Here is a 19,307-nt window from a genome sequence, read left to right on the forward strand (position 1 = left end):
GAACTTTTTTGCATTTGACGCAATCTAAGTTTCGTCGAGTTTTTGTGGTTTGATGATATTGTCCCATTTATTGTCCCATTTATTGTCCCATTTATTCAGGAATGTCTGGCCCCTTTCTTGTGGTATTACTATTTCTGATCCGCCATTAAATATTTGTATTGAATTTTTTTCCCTCAGCTGACATAATTATGTTTACTCAATACATCTGTATTGATCACCGCTGAATAAGGCCACTGCTACGTGAACACACCAGGGTGCAAATAAACGGATAAAATACAAGGTGTTTGCGTGCGTCAAATCAAAAAGGATTATTCTAGTCCATCAAGGATCAGCACGCATGAGCTTTTGTTTTCTATTTTCTTCATTTAGCTGTTATTGGTCGAAACCCATGACGACCAATGTTTGTTTAAGATAATTTATTTTCGCTCGCTTGGTTCAAACGCAAAAGTTAGTTAATCCAACATTATTGTAAACTTCACGAAGCAATTTCCAACTCCGGATCAGAACCAATTTTATATATTTGATATGTCTGATATAGTTTAGTATTCAGACATTGCTTACATTCCCTGAAAATTGAAATCTATAGCCCATCGGCATAATGCCTGATAAGGGTCTGAAAGATTATTATAATTATACTTTGAACACCCCAGCAAGTTAAAATAAGCAACTTTATCAACAAGAGATAATTGTTAGTAGATAATCAATCACGTCTTAAATAGTATAAGTTTTCTGAATCTACAAAGCGTTTAAGTAATGCTCACATAAAATAAACTCAATCTGTCAACATTTATTATTTATATAAAATTACACATATAGCTCAAATTGATTCTAATGTTTTAAGTGCAACTTGAACATGATTTAAAACTTACAATTAACGAATACATTAACTCTTTAATATATATGTAAACAACTGTATTCTTAGCATAATTACTCGATGTCGGTTAAAAACGAAACATGAATACAATCTTTATCATAAATAAAGATCACCGGCGCGATGCAAATCATGCTAGGGCGCGTATATGTCAACACCACCATCCTCTTCATATTAAATTACGCGCAAAAAGAAATGCGAATATGTCATTGTTCCATTGTAAATATTCATAATTAACGCCATGTTTTTCTCAGATTACTACATCCTGTTATCATGCAGGCTTAATGCTTAATATTGATAAATGTAAAAATTGTATCTAAATATCTCCTGTAAAAAACGGTCCCTTTAAGAATCAATCACAATATATCTTAAAAATTAACATGTGTAATTCCTGCATACGTTCCATATAGTGAGTTGTGTATAAAAATATATTTATTTCAGGATAAATAATACAATAAAGTTCGAAAATAAAAAAATGCATCCGGAATAAATGTCTTTTGTAAAAAAAATAATTAATTATCAAAGTAAGAATGTGAGCACCTTACGGGAGAATATGACTATTGAATATTTATTTCATTAATCTGTCCTTTCAACCCCAAGCCCATATTGAACTGATAACGAGTCCATCTGAGTTAAAATCGTTGAAAGACAGACAGTTGTATCGACACATGCTGATAACGTAGCAGTAGTGAAAAATTGATCCAAGAATAACTGACCAAAGATGTGCCGTGTTAACGTGGCATAACAAAGGAATTTCATTATCAAACAAGTGAAACTTTTTGTAGAAATGTTATTGTGTTCTAGTATTGACGTAACAGAACCCGTGAAAGTAGGAATGGCAAAAGCACTCGGATTGTTTCTGATATATCTTTGTGGATTGACTGATCTAATAACTGTCAAAAACGTGAAAGCCGAAAACATCGGTGAGTAAATTATGTCAGTTTCAATAAAAAGAATAAATATATACATATTTATCATAAATTCTTAGAGGAGATAAATGTTGTATATAGTGTGAGGACGGTTATAAAATGTTGCGTTTCAAAAAGCTTTAAAGGGAGATCTTACGATTTTGTCAAATATTTATGAATTTTAATAAAATGTGTAAAAAAAACTAAATTATACATTTATTTCAATATAAATTAAAATAAAAGTTAAGAAGAAAAGGTGTCGACCAATGCGAAATAAGCAAGATATGTAATTCTGAAAACGAAAATGTATGTACAGTCGAATTCGCCAGCATGTATATCATTCATGTACGATGTGAATCTAAATTACGTTTTTAATTTCCTTCAACGATATCTTTTCATACGACAAACGCACACTATCTCCGATCCTAATAAAAAGACGAATGCTTCGGTTATTGTAGAAAAATATGTACGAAATATCTTCGTCACCATCGACTCGGGGCGCTTATTAGTCTTTGCTGCATTTTATGAAATTCGTCTTCAATGAAACATTTTTCTCGCCTATTTTGTGTAATTGTAGCATATTTTTTATCAATATATCAAAATTAAACACATGTACAAATCGTATAATCTCCCTTTAATTTAATTTTAATGCAAAAAAATCATTATTTGTGAGATAATAACGTTTTCGAAACAAAATGAAACTTAATTACATGTGAAATTGGAGAAATTGTTTTAATTACTCTATCAAGGTGAGGGTGAGTACGTTTGTATCATATTGTGTACAGCACAAAACATTTACACCGATAATAAAACTCAAAGCATCTGCCATTTTATGATGAGCCTTGTATACACTCATAAAATACATATTAATAATAAACAGACCAAATTCAACGAAAATATTAAGTAATACAACCACTCCACTAATGTGCAGCGTGTACATGTTTTGATCCATGCTGCGTGTATTCACTTTGTAAAAAAATATGTTATATATTATTAAAAAGTCGTGAGTAAAAAAAACTTTTGGTAAATTAAATCATATCATAAATACATTTACATAGTGAAATCAAGCAACATTGATAATTGTTCCACAAGTATAGAAAAGTAAATCTTAACATAAAAATAATGATGTAAATAAAACAAAATCAAAAGCTATAGAAACAGGAAAATGTAGCAAAAAAATAATAATACAAAATTGTGTTTTTACGACATTTATCTTGAGACCCCACTTCTTAGAATATTCATTTATACAATTAATTGCTGTTTTCGACTACGGTGATCAGTTAAAAAATTGCAATGTCATCGGCAAACATAAATATAAAAATATATAACATATCAACATCATTAGTATATATGTTCGTAGAACTCAAATGTTCATCTATAAAATTTAAAAACAGAATAAACAAAAGAGGTGACAATGGCTTACCTTGCTTGACCCCTTATGACACATCGAACAATTCTGATAAAGACATTGAACTTGAACACTTTATAAAAGAGTTCACATTTGCATATATGGCTTTCGGCATTATAGGCATTTTACAACTGATATCTGAGTTCACAAGTTTAATCCATAGGGCACAATGAATGATAGTATCAAATGCTTTTTCATAGTTTACAAAGGTACAAAATAATTTTAAATTATTCGCTTCTTCTGAATTATACTGTGTAGAATAAATATACAGTCCGACGTACTACGATTGTATCAAAATCAAATTGACATTCATTAAAAATGGATACATTCTCGAACCAATTATTTAAACGGCTGCGCAGCGTTAAAGAAAATATTTTGGCCAGAATAATAACTAGAGTTGTCCCTCTATAATTTGCAGGATTAGATTTATCACCCTTTTGAAAAATGGGATAATTTAGCCATTAGTCCAGGACCCAGGCTATACGATGTTATTAAATAAATAATTACATATTTAAACTAGGTATGGGGCAATAAATCGTTTGCAATCAAAGATACACATGAGATAAGTGAGGACACATTTTTATGGGGCTAACAATGAGGTTCTTGTGATAACAGACCCATCATTTAAGTAGTCCTTTTTGTGTCCTTCATGTTGTTTACAGTTTCAAACGATATCGCAGCAACTTAATAACATTTGTCCGCAAAGTGCATTTTTTTATCAAGATTTAATATATCTTTTATCACACATTAAACTTCACAATTTTTAAGCATCGATGTAAGAAAAATGCAACAGCTTGCTAATGTGGATAAATTTCTAAGTTAACGTCTTTCCCTTTTTTACAAACGACATCTCTATCAGGAAAATGCAACTGCTCTTTTATCTGGACGAATATTGTTTTGTCAAAACACCATACGACGTCCTTGATTATTAAGAAAGGCATGCAGATGAGGGCAATTATTGATAAGCCCCGGCTTAGTGCGATTGTAGAACTTCAATCTAGGTCTTGGTTTTTCAGTTGCTTTCTGTTGTAGAAACTTTTCTTATCTCAATCAGCAAAAAGGTTTCAACAAACCTTTCGATCTGAGTCCGTAGTTTTCATTTATCGAACAATTGTCCTTATCGCAGAAATGTTTATGCGCGATTATGAAGCATTTTATGTACACATACAACCTCAATGTAAGATCTTTCTCCATAAAATTGTTGTGAATATATTGTTAAATTATTGTTTAAAGATATACACCACTGTTAATTAATTAACACTATCACAAATGAAAAATACCGTATTCAGAGGTAAAAAAGTTTTCTTAATGAAAAACTGACTGAATCAGACACTGTTTGGTTGACAAATGCTTGTTGATATGTCATTTTATTGATGTTGTTTATTTCATTAACAAAATGCAAACAACAGACAAAAAGAATGTTATTGAATTCGATATATCGCACTCAATAATACATTGTGCTCGTGCCCTCTAGAGAAGAAGAAATATGTTGAACACATCAATTAAGGTGACACATTGTTTATTATATATAGTGTGTATCTGATAAAGTTATCTTATTCATTTGGTTGTAATATTAAATTGAATGTGTGTTAATATTTTAAATAAATGTGCAATCGTTACGGCCAAATATTACCCGTCACATGATTGGTCTTAGCTTTCTGTTTGTCTCAACAACGGAATGTTACAAATACTTGAGATCTCGGCGTTACAGTGGAGAAATCTGACTTTTCAATGATTTAACTTAATGAATCGTTACTTAAATAGGGAATAAAGTGCGGTAATTGGTCTTGGTAATCGTGTTATGGCCCTATTCAACTACGAAAACAAGCCCACGATTCTCTACTATTTATCACATTTATTGAATCGGGAAGACTCGTGACAGTCATTGATTTAGGTACGACACTGGTACGATTGAGATACGACGAATCGTGGGGATAGGTTGAAGTCTTGCGAATAAGGTCGCGACTTCACTACGATGTGTAAGATTCTATTGCGATTTTACTACGAACGATGAGGATCGGTCACGACTAAGCTAGGACCTCACCGAACGCACTAATGAATTAGGCGCCAATATCTATTGATATTGATCTAAATCGCGAGAATCTTAGCGGCAAGGGGAAGTTACTAGCACGATCATTTTTAATTTATTCATAAATTGGTTATCCCTTTACCTACGTGACCGGGCCCATCAATAATTTTTTATTACTGACGATATTCCAAATATAAAATGTTTTTTATTTGTGGATGGTGTTGCGAGTTGCTCTGAAACCGCTATTGAACTACAGCGTCAACTGAATATTAATTTTGATTTCGACCAAATAAGTGGCATGACTGTAAATGAAAAAAAAACACGAAATAATTGTATTCAGAAATGTTAGCCCATTGCGGTCATATGAAATTTGGATCTATAATGGAAGTCGTGTAAATATTACATCAGTGTACACATACATGTGTTTACTGTTTACTTCTTAATTAAATTGGTCTAAGGCTAAAGCTAAGTTGGCTATGTAAGCTAAACAACCTTTTATGTGATGAAAAGCTACCAATGATATTGTGGAAAATTATTAACAGTCCACACAGGCTAATCAGGGACGACACTTTCCGCTTGTATGACATTTTTCGTTTAAATGAAGTCTCTTCTTAGCAAAAATCCAATTAAGGCGGAAAGTGTCGTCCCTGATAAGCCTGTGCGGACTGCACAGGCTAATCAGGGACGACACTTTAGGCACATGCATTATGCCCAGTTTTCTCAGAACGCGACTCATGAAAACAATGTAACTTGCATTAAAGGGATCTTTTCACGCTTTGGTAAATTGACAAAATTTAAAAAAGTTGTTTCAGATTCGCAAATTTTCGTTTAAGTTATGATATTTGTGAGGAAACAGTAATACTGAACATTTACCATGGTCTAATTTAGCCATTATATTCATCTTTTGACGATTTTAAAACCTAAAAATTATAAAGCGTTGCAACGCGAAACGATTGAATAATTTGGAGAGTTCTGTTTTTGTCGTTAAATTTTGTGAAACTACGAAGATTGCTTATATAAGGTATATAATACGTCAAGTATGTGTACTCGGCGGAATAGCTCAATAGGCTAATTCGTTTTTACTTCAGGACTCTAGCAGGACTCCAGGGGTCACTGGTTCGAAACCTGCTCCGGGCAATGTTCTTTTCCTTTTTTTAATTTTATTCTTGATTTTTTACTGGAGCTTTTACGATCCAATGTTTACATTTATCAATATAAAGCATTTAATGAATAAGTTAAAAAATGCCAAAATCTGTGAAAAGGCCCCTTTAAATTGAGCTATTTAGATAACAGGGCCCGTATTCGCCAAACAATTCTTGGACCTAGGTGTAAGAATACAGAATATTCTTTAAATTGATATATTCAAATATTGTTTGATTTTTTTTCGTTAAACTTGACATTAAACACCTCAATCTATATCATTCTTCATGTACAACATTTTGTTAATGACATAATTACCAGTTGAGGCATCTATATATTCAAACACTGAAAGCATTTTTCTTGGTTCCAAGTCTTTATTCTTTATTCTTAAGTCTAAGAATGGGTTGGTGAATACGGACCCATAATAACTTGAATCCCCTGGGCAAAAACATACTTGAGTGGATTGTCCATGTGAATTGTCTATTATATACGAGAAATTTGTCCATAGGACCATCGTTTCACTTGCTAATTGGTTTACGTATAGAAACACACTTGTTAAGAGACTACTTGGGGATTTTGTGCTCGTGTTCGCAGAACAGTGTACAAAGCAACACGGTTTAACGTTGGTAAGGTGCGGCGATTAATTGAACAAGCGATCCAGTTATTGAAGTAAATGGAAATTTTAACAACAAACGGAATTCTACCTATTTTAGCATAGATTGCAACAATTGCGAATCTTTTTTGCTTAAAAAAAACTAAAATACAAATTTCATCGTTTTTATCGGCCAGCTTTTTAATAACTAAACAATAAAATGAAATTCATTCGACGAAATAACGACGTTAACGTTATATGACGTCACTTCATTTAACATCTTTTATACAGAATATGCTCGTGGGTTAGTTATTTTAGTCGTTGTAAAGCATGTGATGAGAAGGATATTACGCCCGTTGTAGTTTGCTATTATATGTCATTAAACTTGATCATTGAATTCTGAAGTAAACTGGCGTACACAAACTGTCTTAACGTGTTTAAGACAACATAGGCTGACATGGCAAGAACATGTTGTCAATATATGTGTTATAATTTTGACCGAAATACAAAATGGTTAAAATCATGTGGATTCATCCTACTCGTGTGCGTGTATTTTGAAGTTTTATCAGGTATTTCCTGTTGAATTATAGCTGCATTTTCCCATTTTTAATATTTGCTGAAAGTTATCCAACTTTGTTGTGGTCTTATGCTCTTGGGTGGGGACACCGGAGTGCCCGGAGGAAACACTCGTGCACGATTAAGTGACCATCTACCATATTTACATGCGCCGGGAACGGGCATTGTACCCGGGTCGCAGAAGTGAGAAGCGCATCTATTCGTCACTGCGCTATCCAGACAGCTCATCCTCCTCGTGTATACAATGTCCCTGATTGTATAGCACTGATGTTATTAGTGTTTCACTTAGTTGTTGCCTTAGCAAAGTGATCAATATACAGCCGACCCTTATCAGCTGAGATCAATAGACTGCCGCAATTGAAACTGAGTACATGTACTCACTTATTGACATTACCATCTAATGGAACAGATGGCAAATAATGATATCATTCCTCGTGGTTGACAAAACAAATAAAAAATATCGCTGTCTATTTAACAACTCTGTCTAAACACGTCGTGCGTTGAGACCTATTCAACAGAAAGTCAATAAGCTCATACAAAATAAAAAGGCACTTCAAAACATCATTTACATTTTTTTAAACCGAACACAAGAAAATGGTAATTGCTTTTTTCTCTCCAAACAACGTCTCAAAGCAGAACAATGCGCAGAAGAGCAGACTAGAAATCAGATTGTCTCTTCACCAATATATTAAAGTATGTACGCACGAACACTAACTACGCTCAAAAGAAATCTTTTGCACGCCTAATGCGTCGTGCTTAGAAAAAACTATTTTATGAGATCATATGTGTGGTATCATAATTTACATCTATGTGGGGAAATTTTATTTACTGATTGCCATTCAACGCGCAACAAAAGCATGCGTTGAATATTTTTTTTTAATTATATATGTCACATATGTTAATGTGAATTATAATAATATACTCCATGTGTTGACATAAAAATGGATCATTTAATACTTGTTATTTTAATCAGCACATATCAGAATATTAATGTAAACATTCTTACAATAACTGATAATTGTCTTGGCGAATTTACCAGCTGTGGTGTATAAAATCGTCAAAACCGTATGTTTATTAGTTTATTAAAGTCTCATCACCATACATGCATATATAATCACAACATACAATAAAACATAAGCATACTAATAAAATGCCGCCACTCGAAAGTAGCAAGTTATAGGAGACTAGAGTATTATATCAACGCAAGACTCATCATAAAATTATAGTGAAGTGAAAGGGAGCTAACCCCCGAATTTATATTACAGAAAACTGTACATGAACTACAGAGTTATCTCTCTTCCAAATACCATACAATTGTGTAGTCTTTACTTAAATCAGGACATCAGTTAAAACATTAATTAAAACAGCTTTTTACAATATTAGAGTTATGAGACTAAGTCAAATATGGCACAGTACAGTTAAAAACTATATTACATAATACAATTTTGATTGCCCCCACTGACCTCACCTTAAAATTATCCATAATATATTAACCATAAAATACTGAAAGCGAAAATAAAGTACTATGTCTTACCGTATGTGCCCATAGATAAAATTCGTTGATAACGGCCTAAAATACTCACCTATGAAACACTTCAAATTTTGATCACGGCTACACCTAGATTGAGATTACGTTGTGGGTGGTTTACCGTGTCAGACAGTCCGCAATCCAGTTATCACCGTTCTGAGTGTGGTTATTGGTATGTCTTTTCAGAAAATTGAAGCCCATCAGTTGACTCAAGATAATTTTCTGTGTTCACATAATCTTTGTTCAGCGGTACGGGCAAACCTGTGAGCACTCGAGTCTCATTAGGGTCTGCGCTGTTTGCCTATAAGAATTTCTGTAAGAAATATTCTAAATATAGAAATAAATATAATAGATCCCTAATTTTGAAAATAAATTGATCCAATTGAGAAGGATGAGAGAGTCCACTAGGCATAAATGGGTTAACCATTTGAGTCAAATTGTTTGTTTTACTTTGAATGGTTTAGGGTTTAAAGTTGGTGATATGCAACAACACATTTGAGTTCAAACATTTGATTTCATTCCATGCCCTAGGCAAAAAAAAAATGATTTTAAGAAACTGTTTGAATCGTAACGGCTTTAATGTCAATTGTACAAAAAGGAAAACAAGTTTGATCTAAACGCTCGTCACGTCCTCGCGAATATAAGCATAGTAAATTAATGCGTATAGGCGATTAAGTTACTAAGATACGTGTCATGCATTCATGTTTGTGTCCATCTAATATCAACCCGAATATAATTAATTTACAAAATACCGAATGTTCCCAATAAATGGGAACAATATACAATTGTTAATTTGTTTTTAAAGTATGTTTTCACGTACAAAAAATTGAGAAATTCTTGCTTTAATGCTTTGTTGTTGCGCAAAGTTCAGAAAGTTATCTATTGCTTTTATGTACACAGCACTTGTATTGAGAAATTTATTTCACATTTTTGTGCTACGATGTCTTCTTTTTTAATAAAAAATGTGAAGTTCAACAAGGCGTTTATGTTGGTTGTCTATATGCTTAAAAATGCAGTTTAATAAACGCACCGACAGATTGGCACGGACTTTTCATATCGTTATCTCTTTAAGCAAGGCCAATATGCTACCCTGTTCTTTTTAGCGCATTCTTCGAGTATAAGGGAACGTAATTGGTCAAACCTGCAACTGTTCGTTAACAATATTTTCGTTTTAATGCCTTTAAGACCCATACCAAAAAATGCCATCAAATCTCAATTATTTTTTTAAATACAGATACCAATGTCGTTGATCTACCATTTAATATCTTTATCGTTATTTTTCCATCAGCTATTATAATGATGTTTACTATATTAATCATTTATGATCACCGCTAATAAATGTCACTGCTACGTGACGACAACAGGGTGCAAATAAACAGTGAGATAAATACACGGGGTTTGCTTGAGTCAAATAAACAAGGATTACACTAGGTCATCAAAGATCAAAGAGTTTCTTTTTCCTTTTCGTAATGAATCTGTTATTGTTGAAACATTTTAATATACATCTGTGTTTAAGTGTATTTATTGCGCTCGATTGCTGCGAAAGTCTATGGACTTTTGAAACGATCTCAAGTCCGTTATCTGGGTAGAACCAGTGCTCGGCGTCTTTGCGTAAAATACAAAGAACGCTTGAATCCGTGACCTTCAGGTCGCTATGGGAACACCATATCCAGAATGCCAAGGCGACCGGTATCTTTGTTTTGTATGAACATATTAAAATTCGATTAATTATATCAATGTAATAAGGTTAAGAAAGACCCTATCAAATAAAGTGAAATTTCAGTTGCATCAACAGGAAATCATTCTAAGCGTTAATATTCTTTTGTATAAACAAGTAGTCAATCCTATTTCATAACACAGCGCAAAACACACGACACTGACAAACAACAATATGTACATCTAAATTCATCGCTTTGGAACGATAAATGCAAAACCCAACAATTGGGTTTAAACCGGTAAAAGGGACTGTCAACCACGACTGACGAAAAAAGAAAAGTTGTTAAATACTTTTATTTTTTTTACAATTATTGGTTTATATTGATTAAAATATCACGACTGGTATATTACATTACTTAAAAAAGTTGATATTTTCAGTTAATTTGGTAATTTTGCGATGTGAAATCGAAAGTACATCGCGAAAATAGGTGACATAACGATATACACACTATAAATAACGCTAGTAGATAGATCATGTTCTATATAGATATATACAATTCACTACGCATGCACAATTTGCATTCCTGGGTTAACCACGTGACGATGATGATCAATCTACGGGCGTTATTTATAGTTAACTGGTAGTTACCTGATAGACATACCCAGTAAAATTTATTACCAAATATACTGAAAATATGAACACTTTACAACTTTTTTCAAGTAATGTAATATAATAAATTTGGAGATAAATATTAGTTATTATAAGTGTAAGATTGTAAACATCTTGAAGAGAATATACATATTTTGTTGAACATTGCAGTTCAAAGCTATCAATAATTCCTTTTAAACGCCCCTTTACCACCCCCTCGATTTCTAATGATAACTTCTGTACGAGACGCCTTCAGCTGTGTAAAAATCGTTGATGGACAGTTCTCATTTCTACACATGCTGACAACTGTTTAAATGATACCTTGCCAAAGATGTGCCTTCTCTAGAATGAACAATGATTTGATTTTCACGTTACGAAATAGGATAATTATTTGACATTCGGAAACGGTTTAGCCAATTATTTTGTGTTAACGTGGGCATAATACATCCTAATCATTTTTTGCGCTTTAAAACTAAAAAATAATTGCGTTTGTCGAAACGGACGTTTACGTCTAGAGCTCCTACTTTCGGTTTTAAAAGCGGTACCGTTTGAAAAATAATAAATAACTAGGCTTAAGATTTAATTTTATCTATGCCTATTATAATATATCTGGTGGTTACAAGGCAGAAATCCGTATTTTGCGTTTTAAAACGGAAAAGTAATCGCGTTTGTCGAAATGAACGTATACGTATAGAAATCAAACTTTCCGTTTTAAAAGCGGTACCGTTTGAAAATTATAAATTACTTTCTAACCAAGCTCTATATTTAATGACAATTTGCACACTTTCAAATTGCATCTATATGTATTGATTAACATGTATTTTATTTCAAGGTAAGAGGCAAAGTGTGTGGCTTTAAACGTTATGTGTGTCAACAATTATTGATATGTTTTAGAAATTCGGCGTTGTATTGTTTTCAGCCTATAGTAGTATCTTTTGGAAAGACCGACTTAAAAACATAATGTTTTGTACTCTGCTTTGTGTTTTAAACGTTGTCTACTCGATTTTGTAGTGAACGACCATTTTACTAGAGGCTTCTCTGTTTTTGATGCAACCGAGGCATTTTTATCTTATACTTTGCACAAAAGCCATATTTTATTATTTCTCAAGGATGAGATAATGTCATCAAATATTGTTTTTGCTAAATGTTATTGACTTTGATGTTGAAACTAAGAAGAGTTTGTGCATGAAATTGAATTTGACTTTTTATGTGCTTCAAATTAAAACAAAAATTCGAAATAAGCGACGGCAAACAATTTAGGGGCCACACACTACTGGTTTTTGTCAACGCACATCCACTATTTAAGTATTTTTGTGTCCTTTATTGTGTTCACCGTTTCAAACGATATCGTAGCTACTGAAAAAAGAAGTACGCAAAGTGCACTTTTTTGTTTATCAGGATTAATATCGCTGTTTATTGCATGTTGACCGTCATGATGTTTAAGAACGGCATCGTTGTTAGGAAATGCAACTGCTTTTTAATGTAGATTAATGTATAAGTTATCATCTTTCCTTATTTACGCGGATTACACACGGCATTTCTATCAGGGAAATGCAACTATGCATTTATCTTGACGAACATGTTATGTATCAAAACACTTGACGACATCCATGAGTCTTAAGAAAGGCATGCAGACAAGGCGAATTATTGATATGCACCCGGCGATGTTTGTGCAATTTTAAAGCTGAATTTGTAGTCTCTTTTCTGTAGATGCCCGCTTTTGTAAAAACATTTCTTATCTCAACAAGCAGAATGGCTTACACAGACCTCTCGAGCTTGTAGTCCTTAGTTTTCAACTTAAGGACAATTTGTCTTACCGCAGACATTATTATGCGCAAACATCGAGCGTAAATGTCGGAATTTTCATTAAATATGTTGCGAAATATTGTTTAGTAATTTTTCAAAGAATAAGTCATTGTAAATTAATAAAAACTGTCACAATAACTAATTATATTAAGAACAAAGAGAAAGATTGCTGCGTGATAAATTATCTATAAAGAATAAGAAACTGCGTTAGTTAATTAATGTTTGTTATATTTCGTTTGATTGATGTGTTTATGTAACAAAAACAAGAACACATGTAAAATAAACGTGCAATCTATCTTGCATTTTTGGGAATGATTTTATTATATGCTCTAATTCCATGGATTAGCTGTCATTTTCAAAGAAGCCAGGTGGAATACACATTAATAACAGCTATTGTAATTGTTGAAGGCACTTTCAAGAAGATATAAGTAACACACCTGTACTGTTTTGGAGTGCGGGTAGACAACTTGATTGGGTAATGTGTGACGCAGATTGACGTTGTGATATAGCTACAGATATAAAGAGTCAACAACTATTGAAGTGATCGGCGTATATCGCCATATCGTCATGTGCAAGCCTATTGATTTCAAATATATGAAATTTGTGTTTTAGGTCAATTCACGAGTACAAATGCTTTAGTTATTATGTGGATTCTTACATTTTCATTTCGCAAGGGAATTCAAGTTGAATCATAGCCACACAGTCTCAAACCCTTAAACGTTGTTTTTGCTTTGTAATATCTCCGTAATGGATATTTTGTTGAATGATTACTATAGAATTGTGAACATCAAAGATCTTACAGTTGAATAAATGCAATATATGACACTGTGTAATAAAGTTACATTTATACTGCACATAATACAAGACATGAAACTTATATGCAATAGAACAACACATGGCATTTGTTCATAAATGAGAACTTCAATGCAGATACCCAAAAACAAACCAAACAACAAATAATACCATATATGCACAAACTTATCATCAAGAATAATACGTATGGATACATACACGAAAAACTATATTTGACGTCCTTAATTCAGGATAAAAAAGATGGACATATTTATAATAAGTTATTTCCTAATTATGAATCATGTTACATCTCGATAATATTAAGAACATGATAACATCTGCGAACATAAAATGCTCCGACCATCCCGACTCTTGACTCTAACTGCATTTATCTTATCAAAGCACCGATAGTTATATTTATACTAGCGTACGGAATGTGCACTTGTAAGGACAACATCAAAGGAAGATATCGTTCCTGAAAAATGAGGAAGGGCCGTTGATGCTGACACATCTTCAAACCTCGAAAATAAAAGGCATGTTTAAAAAATGCTTTATCCTTAAATGTTTCAACCTATTTTGATAGAATGGCTATTATACATTTATTTCTGCAATCACATGATACCACAATTTTTAATGATCCAATGATCATTTTATGGCAATAACATAACTTATTAAATCGTTATAATAGCACGCTCGGTGGTATATTTGGCGAAATCTTTAAAGCAGAATTTCCACTGTACAGATACAATTTCCAAGAATAATGATTACATTTCCTTAAAGACACGACACACGCACGTGTATTGTTTAACATGTACATTATTTGTGTTTGTTTTTAATAAGACGAAAAGTATTTCATTTTCCTGACAGTAGTCTAGCTTGCTTTTGAGATATAACGCACCTATTTTATGTTCATGCGTGACCTTAATAAATGCACAGTCACGTTTTATTTGTGGCAATGAACGTTGACTAAATTATTGATTCAACTGGTTTAATAAGTTCTTTCAAAACTGCGGGCTATTTCAATTGGCAGAGATCCGGATTACAAATCCTAAGATCGCGGGTTCAATCTCCTGCCCGGCAACATGACATATGTGGCGATAGGTCATGAACTAAGAATGTGCACTATTTGTTGGTAAACCAGCTATCCAAGGAGTGAGCTGGAAAACGGACCGCCTAAATGATATGACTATTTAACTGTGAAATCGGTAAACACGCTCAACTACACAAACACAAGTTAATTAAATGTGATGACATTATATGTAAATATAATCTTTAGACTCATAAATGTTTTAAAAGCCATAATGTAGTTTTTAGTTGTGAACGTTAGCTCACAACTCATGTTGCAGAGCAAGTTTTGCAAGTCAGTATGCGCTTAGCTACGCTAGGAACGATAGCCACTGCCTGTTGCACTACCTGCAGTAAAATTATGCAGACGACGAATGCTAGGAGCGTCTGCTCTACTACGCTAGGAACGATAACCACCGCATCTGCCTGTTTATAGTTAACCACTGGTACACTGCAGTGTGTAAATATGATCAATAGTGTTTAACAGCTTGAAAGATGACATTGGCCAGTCTAGTGTTTATCATTGAAATCTGTACATATTGGCTGCTTTCAGGGAAAACGGACCTTAATGCATGTCAAATAAGATTAGCATGTGCACACTGATTAGCCTGTGCAATGCGAACAAGCTTATCAAGGACGACACTTTCTGATTTTATGGTGTTTTTCGTTTGAAGAGAGTTTCTGGTACTGGGATGACAATTAATGCAAATGCATTTAGCCCTGTTTTCCCAAAATGAAGCTTAAATTATCTTTTTTTATTAATGATTAAAAAAAAACACATATCAACCTGTGCTTTAAGACACACTCTTTATACATTTGAATGAGTTGTGTTCATTTCAAACTTGCGATTTAAAAAGCTAAAACAATGAAAACTGAGTTGCGTCTAAGATTATATAACAGCGAACTACTTCAGTACCTTCTGCGCTTTGATTTTTAACGCGATCCCATTTTATATGAATCACATCTGAAGCTTCATACCAACTTTTAAATGAATGTTTGATTTAATTGGTTTAAAGAAGTGCATTAAATGTGATAACATTATCTATGACAGTGCAGTTTTGACTGCCAAATTTAATAAATATCACATTTGATGTTAGCCATCTGTCATAATTATCAATGGAATGCGATAAACCCTTTACCACCGCATAACAAAGTCAGAGGTCATGAAGGGTCATCATAATATGCCATCTGATATTTGTTATCCACAAACGGAGGATCATTATTCCTAGTTATCGGTATTGGTTATTGTGTTGTGCAGCTCTGCTAATATTAGATTCTACTTCATACTGTTTTTTTAGTTATGATTGCAAGTAAATACACTCTTGCAACCATGAACAAAAAATAAATGCATCAAACATAAAACATATGTTGGGGTAATTGATATGTATTCGTAAATTAATAGCATGCTTGAGATTCTACCTGCAATACTGACAGTAAGGGTAAGCTTTAATTAAATGTAAAGAAGAGGAATGTAAGCGGAGTTATTTAGAGGTTTTAAACTACAGAATTTTCAATTATAATATGTTTAATATAATATATGTTGGAGCATGTTTGTGCACTTATGTTGCTAAACACGTATTTTATGCTGCGCATGATAATATTATAGGCTTGGGCAAAGGTAAGGCATACATACAGATATTAATGTTTATGTTTAGATATCCGCAAATGGAACTGTTTCGTAAACATGACATTAGTTATGACCATATCTTGATATTATACCTAAACGTAATGAACATAATAACTGTATTTTATCAGCCGTACCTTAAGTTTGCTTGAAACTTATATTACATTTTTTTCCGCAAAGCGGGTGCCATTTCCATTTTACATAAAAGACTAAACTTTTGTTGACTAGCTTAAACCAGGAAGAAGCATATGTTCGTTCATAGTTATCAATTATATTTCATGATACGTATTACGGTAATAAGATTATACTATCAGCATACACAACATCTTTCGACTATCTCGATTCGTGCTACAATGTTTCATTGATCAAATTATCTTATCAAAACGCTGGTACTAATAAAAGTAGACTGAAAGCGTCGTTTTAATGACAACATAAAAGGACGATTCATCTTGCTATAGTTCTACGATATTTAAAACCTCGACACAAGCAAATGTTGCTACTCTTATGAAAAAGTCAAGCCCACTGAGATCCCTATGACATGAAATTGACCAGCCAGGCATCCACAAACCGTATATGGACCGAAGCCGTAGGCTGAGGTCCATATACTGTTTGTGGCTGCCTGGCTGGTCACTTTAATGCCATTGGGCCCGAAATGGAGTTTACTATTTCTTATATTACACCGAAGAGTGATCCCTGTACCATTGCACAGTGTTGTACAATTGTTTATGGTTTAGAACCTAAGCATATGTCATTTTGTTAATACAACTCTGAGCACTTCCTTTTCCGCGTTTTCGAAGTCCACAGGATAATCCATTTCTTTTAAATATGCCTTCAACATCGAGACTGCGTTCTTAGTTGCAAAATGTATGCTTTTAGAATCTTTATTGTATAAAATTTCTTTTAATTCGTCGTCAGTTAATTTTGCAAATCTGGCAGCAGACGTCATTCTTGTTTACTAACTGTAACAGCAAAATACTACGTTGTACAATAAAACGCTTCCACACAGTGCAAATTTAGTGGTGTGTAACCCAGAACGGTACATATACAAAAATAGTGACCGGTCCATATATACTCTCTTAGGTTTTTCTATCGCATTTTACAGACTGAAACCGGTCATATAGATATAGAAGGACCAATATCTCTGAAGTGTAATATAATATGTTAGAAATATTTTAAACCATGATAACTTCGTGACTTAAACAGTTTTTATGTTATGTAATGTAATGTTATGTAATGGCTATTGTTTTTTAGGCTTTGCAAAAATAAGATACAACAATTATATGCATGCTTAAATAGCATTTGGTGATTGCAATTGCGTTGAATCCTACGAATTACTATTCAGATAAGCATTACTGTTTTGGGACCGAAAATACTCCAATACACACTAAAATAGCATCAGTTTTTTATGATTTTTTTAGAATTATTTAAATGAACACGGTTTCGTTTGTATACGATACATTGTGTTATCTTTATGTTCGAAAACACTTGTTGTGAATATATTGTGTACATGCGTCAATTTTATTCATGCTACAATAAGCAGCATTATTCAATCAAGTTTAATGCACGTGTTGTATTTTCACCAGGTTCATTTTTTGCAGAGTTGATTTTGAGCGATTGTGTACGGGCTTGCTCAAATGTGTTCAAAAGTGCCATTTTTTCTATGTCATTTTGATCTGATGCTATCTGCTTTACAACAAAGCATGTATCTTTGAATGTCAAATCACTTACAATTTTATCAATAAGTACTCATTAAATAAAATATTTTTAACCGAAAAAATCTCCGGAAATCTTAAACATTTCCCATATCATTCAGTCTTGATGCCATCGTCGTGCAATTATCGATATTGAAAACTGGTTCAAAAAAGTAGAGCAAATCAATATGGTTCTGAAAGATTGATACATCATATTGAAAGTACCCAATACCTGTCTTTTTAGGATATTCAATTGTTTCCTTTATTTAATAAACATGGACGAATTATTTATTTCAGTTGTGCGTATCGCCGTGGGTAAATAATTCTTTATTTCTTTACATAATGCAGACGAATATAGGTTACCAAAAGATTAAGTTAATAGATAAGCGAACGTCGCTAAAAGTAATTTAATTAGTTCTGGAATATTGAAAAATGCATCTGATTTAATACTTTCCAAATAATCATTGACATGCAACTCAGGTGGTTAGCGTGTGGCTATGATATTAATTGGTAAAAACACCATTTCGAATGCCAAATAATCAATTTATTACCGAAAATAAACTTCTCTAAAAACTAAATTCACTATCATATATATATATAACAAGGTATTCAACTCAAATGACCCGAAAACATGATGCATCGTTTTGAACAGCCATTACTTCATCAATTGTTCAGCGAGTTCAACGAACGCAGTCTTAATAAACGCAGCGATGCATATTTCCTTTCTGGATATATACATATCTTGCAATATTTTTACAAATGATGGGTCAAATTTTAAGAAATAACACGATACACAACTCGTGTGACCTACTCGTCAACGATCTGACCCGATTTAAGTATCATTGGAGCAATGAAATCGCTCGTGTGTTTATAATGTCGGCCAGTTGAAATATATGTAAACAAAGGTTTCAAAAGGCGCTGGACAGTTAGTTTTGATGCATTATGTAACGACAAGAACGGTAAGAATGTTAA

At 33.0% G+C, this 19,307-nt stretch overlaps 1 protein-coding gene across 5 annotated transcripts in view; it reads left to right on the forward strand.

Annotated features, from left to right (window-relative positions):
- The window catches only part of LOC127865825 (uncharacterized), a 182,952-nt gene that overhangs the window by 20,174 nt on the left and 143,471 nt on the right, over nucleotides 1-19,307 (forward strand). The window contains exon 1 of one of the 5 annotated variants that reach the window (XM_052405846.1): nucleotides 1,524-1,794. The exons of the other annotated variants lie outside the window; for them this stretch is intronic. Coding sequence (XP_052261806.1) covers nucleotides 1,659-1,794 — 136 coding nt within the window. The 5' untranslated portion in view covers nucleotides 1,524-1,658. Of the gene's footprint in view, nucleotides 1-1,523; nucleotides 1,795-19,307 lie in introns of those variants that run through there. 5 annotated transcript variants of the gene reach the window in all.

The sequence above is a fragment of the Dreissena polymorpha genome, chromosome 2 (assembly GCF_020536995.1).
Source record: "Dreissena polymorpha isolate Duluth1 chromosome 2, UMN_Dpol_1.0, whole genome shotgun sequence".
Classification (NCBI taxonomy): domain Eukaryota; kingdom Metazoa; phylum Mollusca; class Bivalvia; order Myida; family Dreissenidae; genus Dreissena; species Dreissena polymorpha.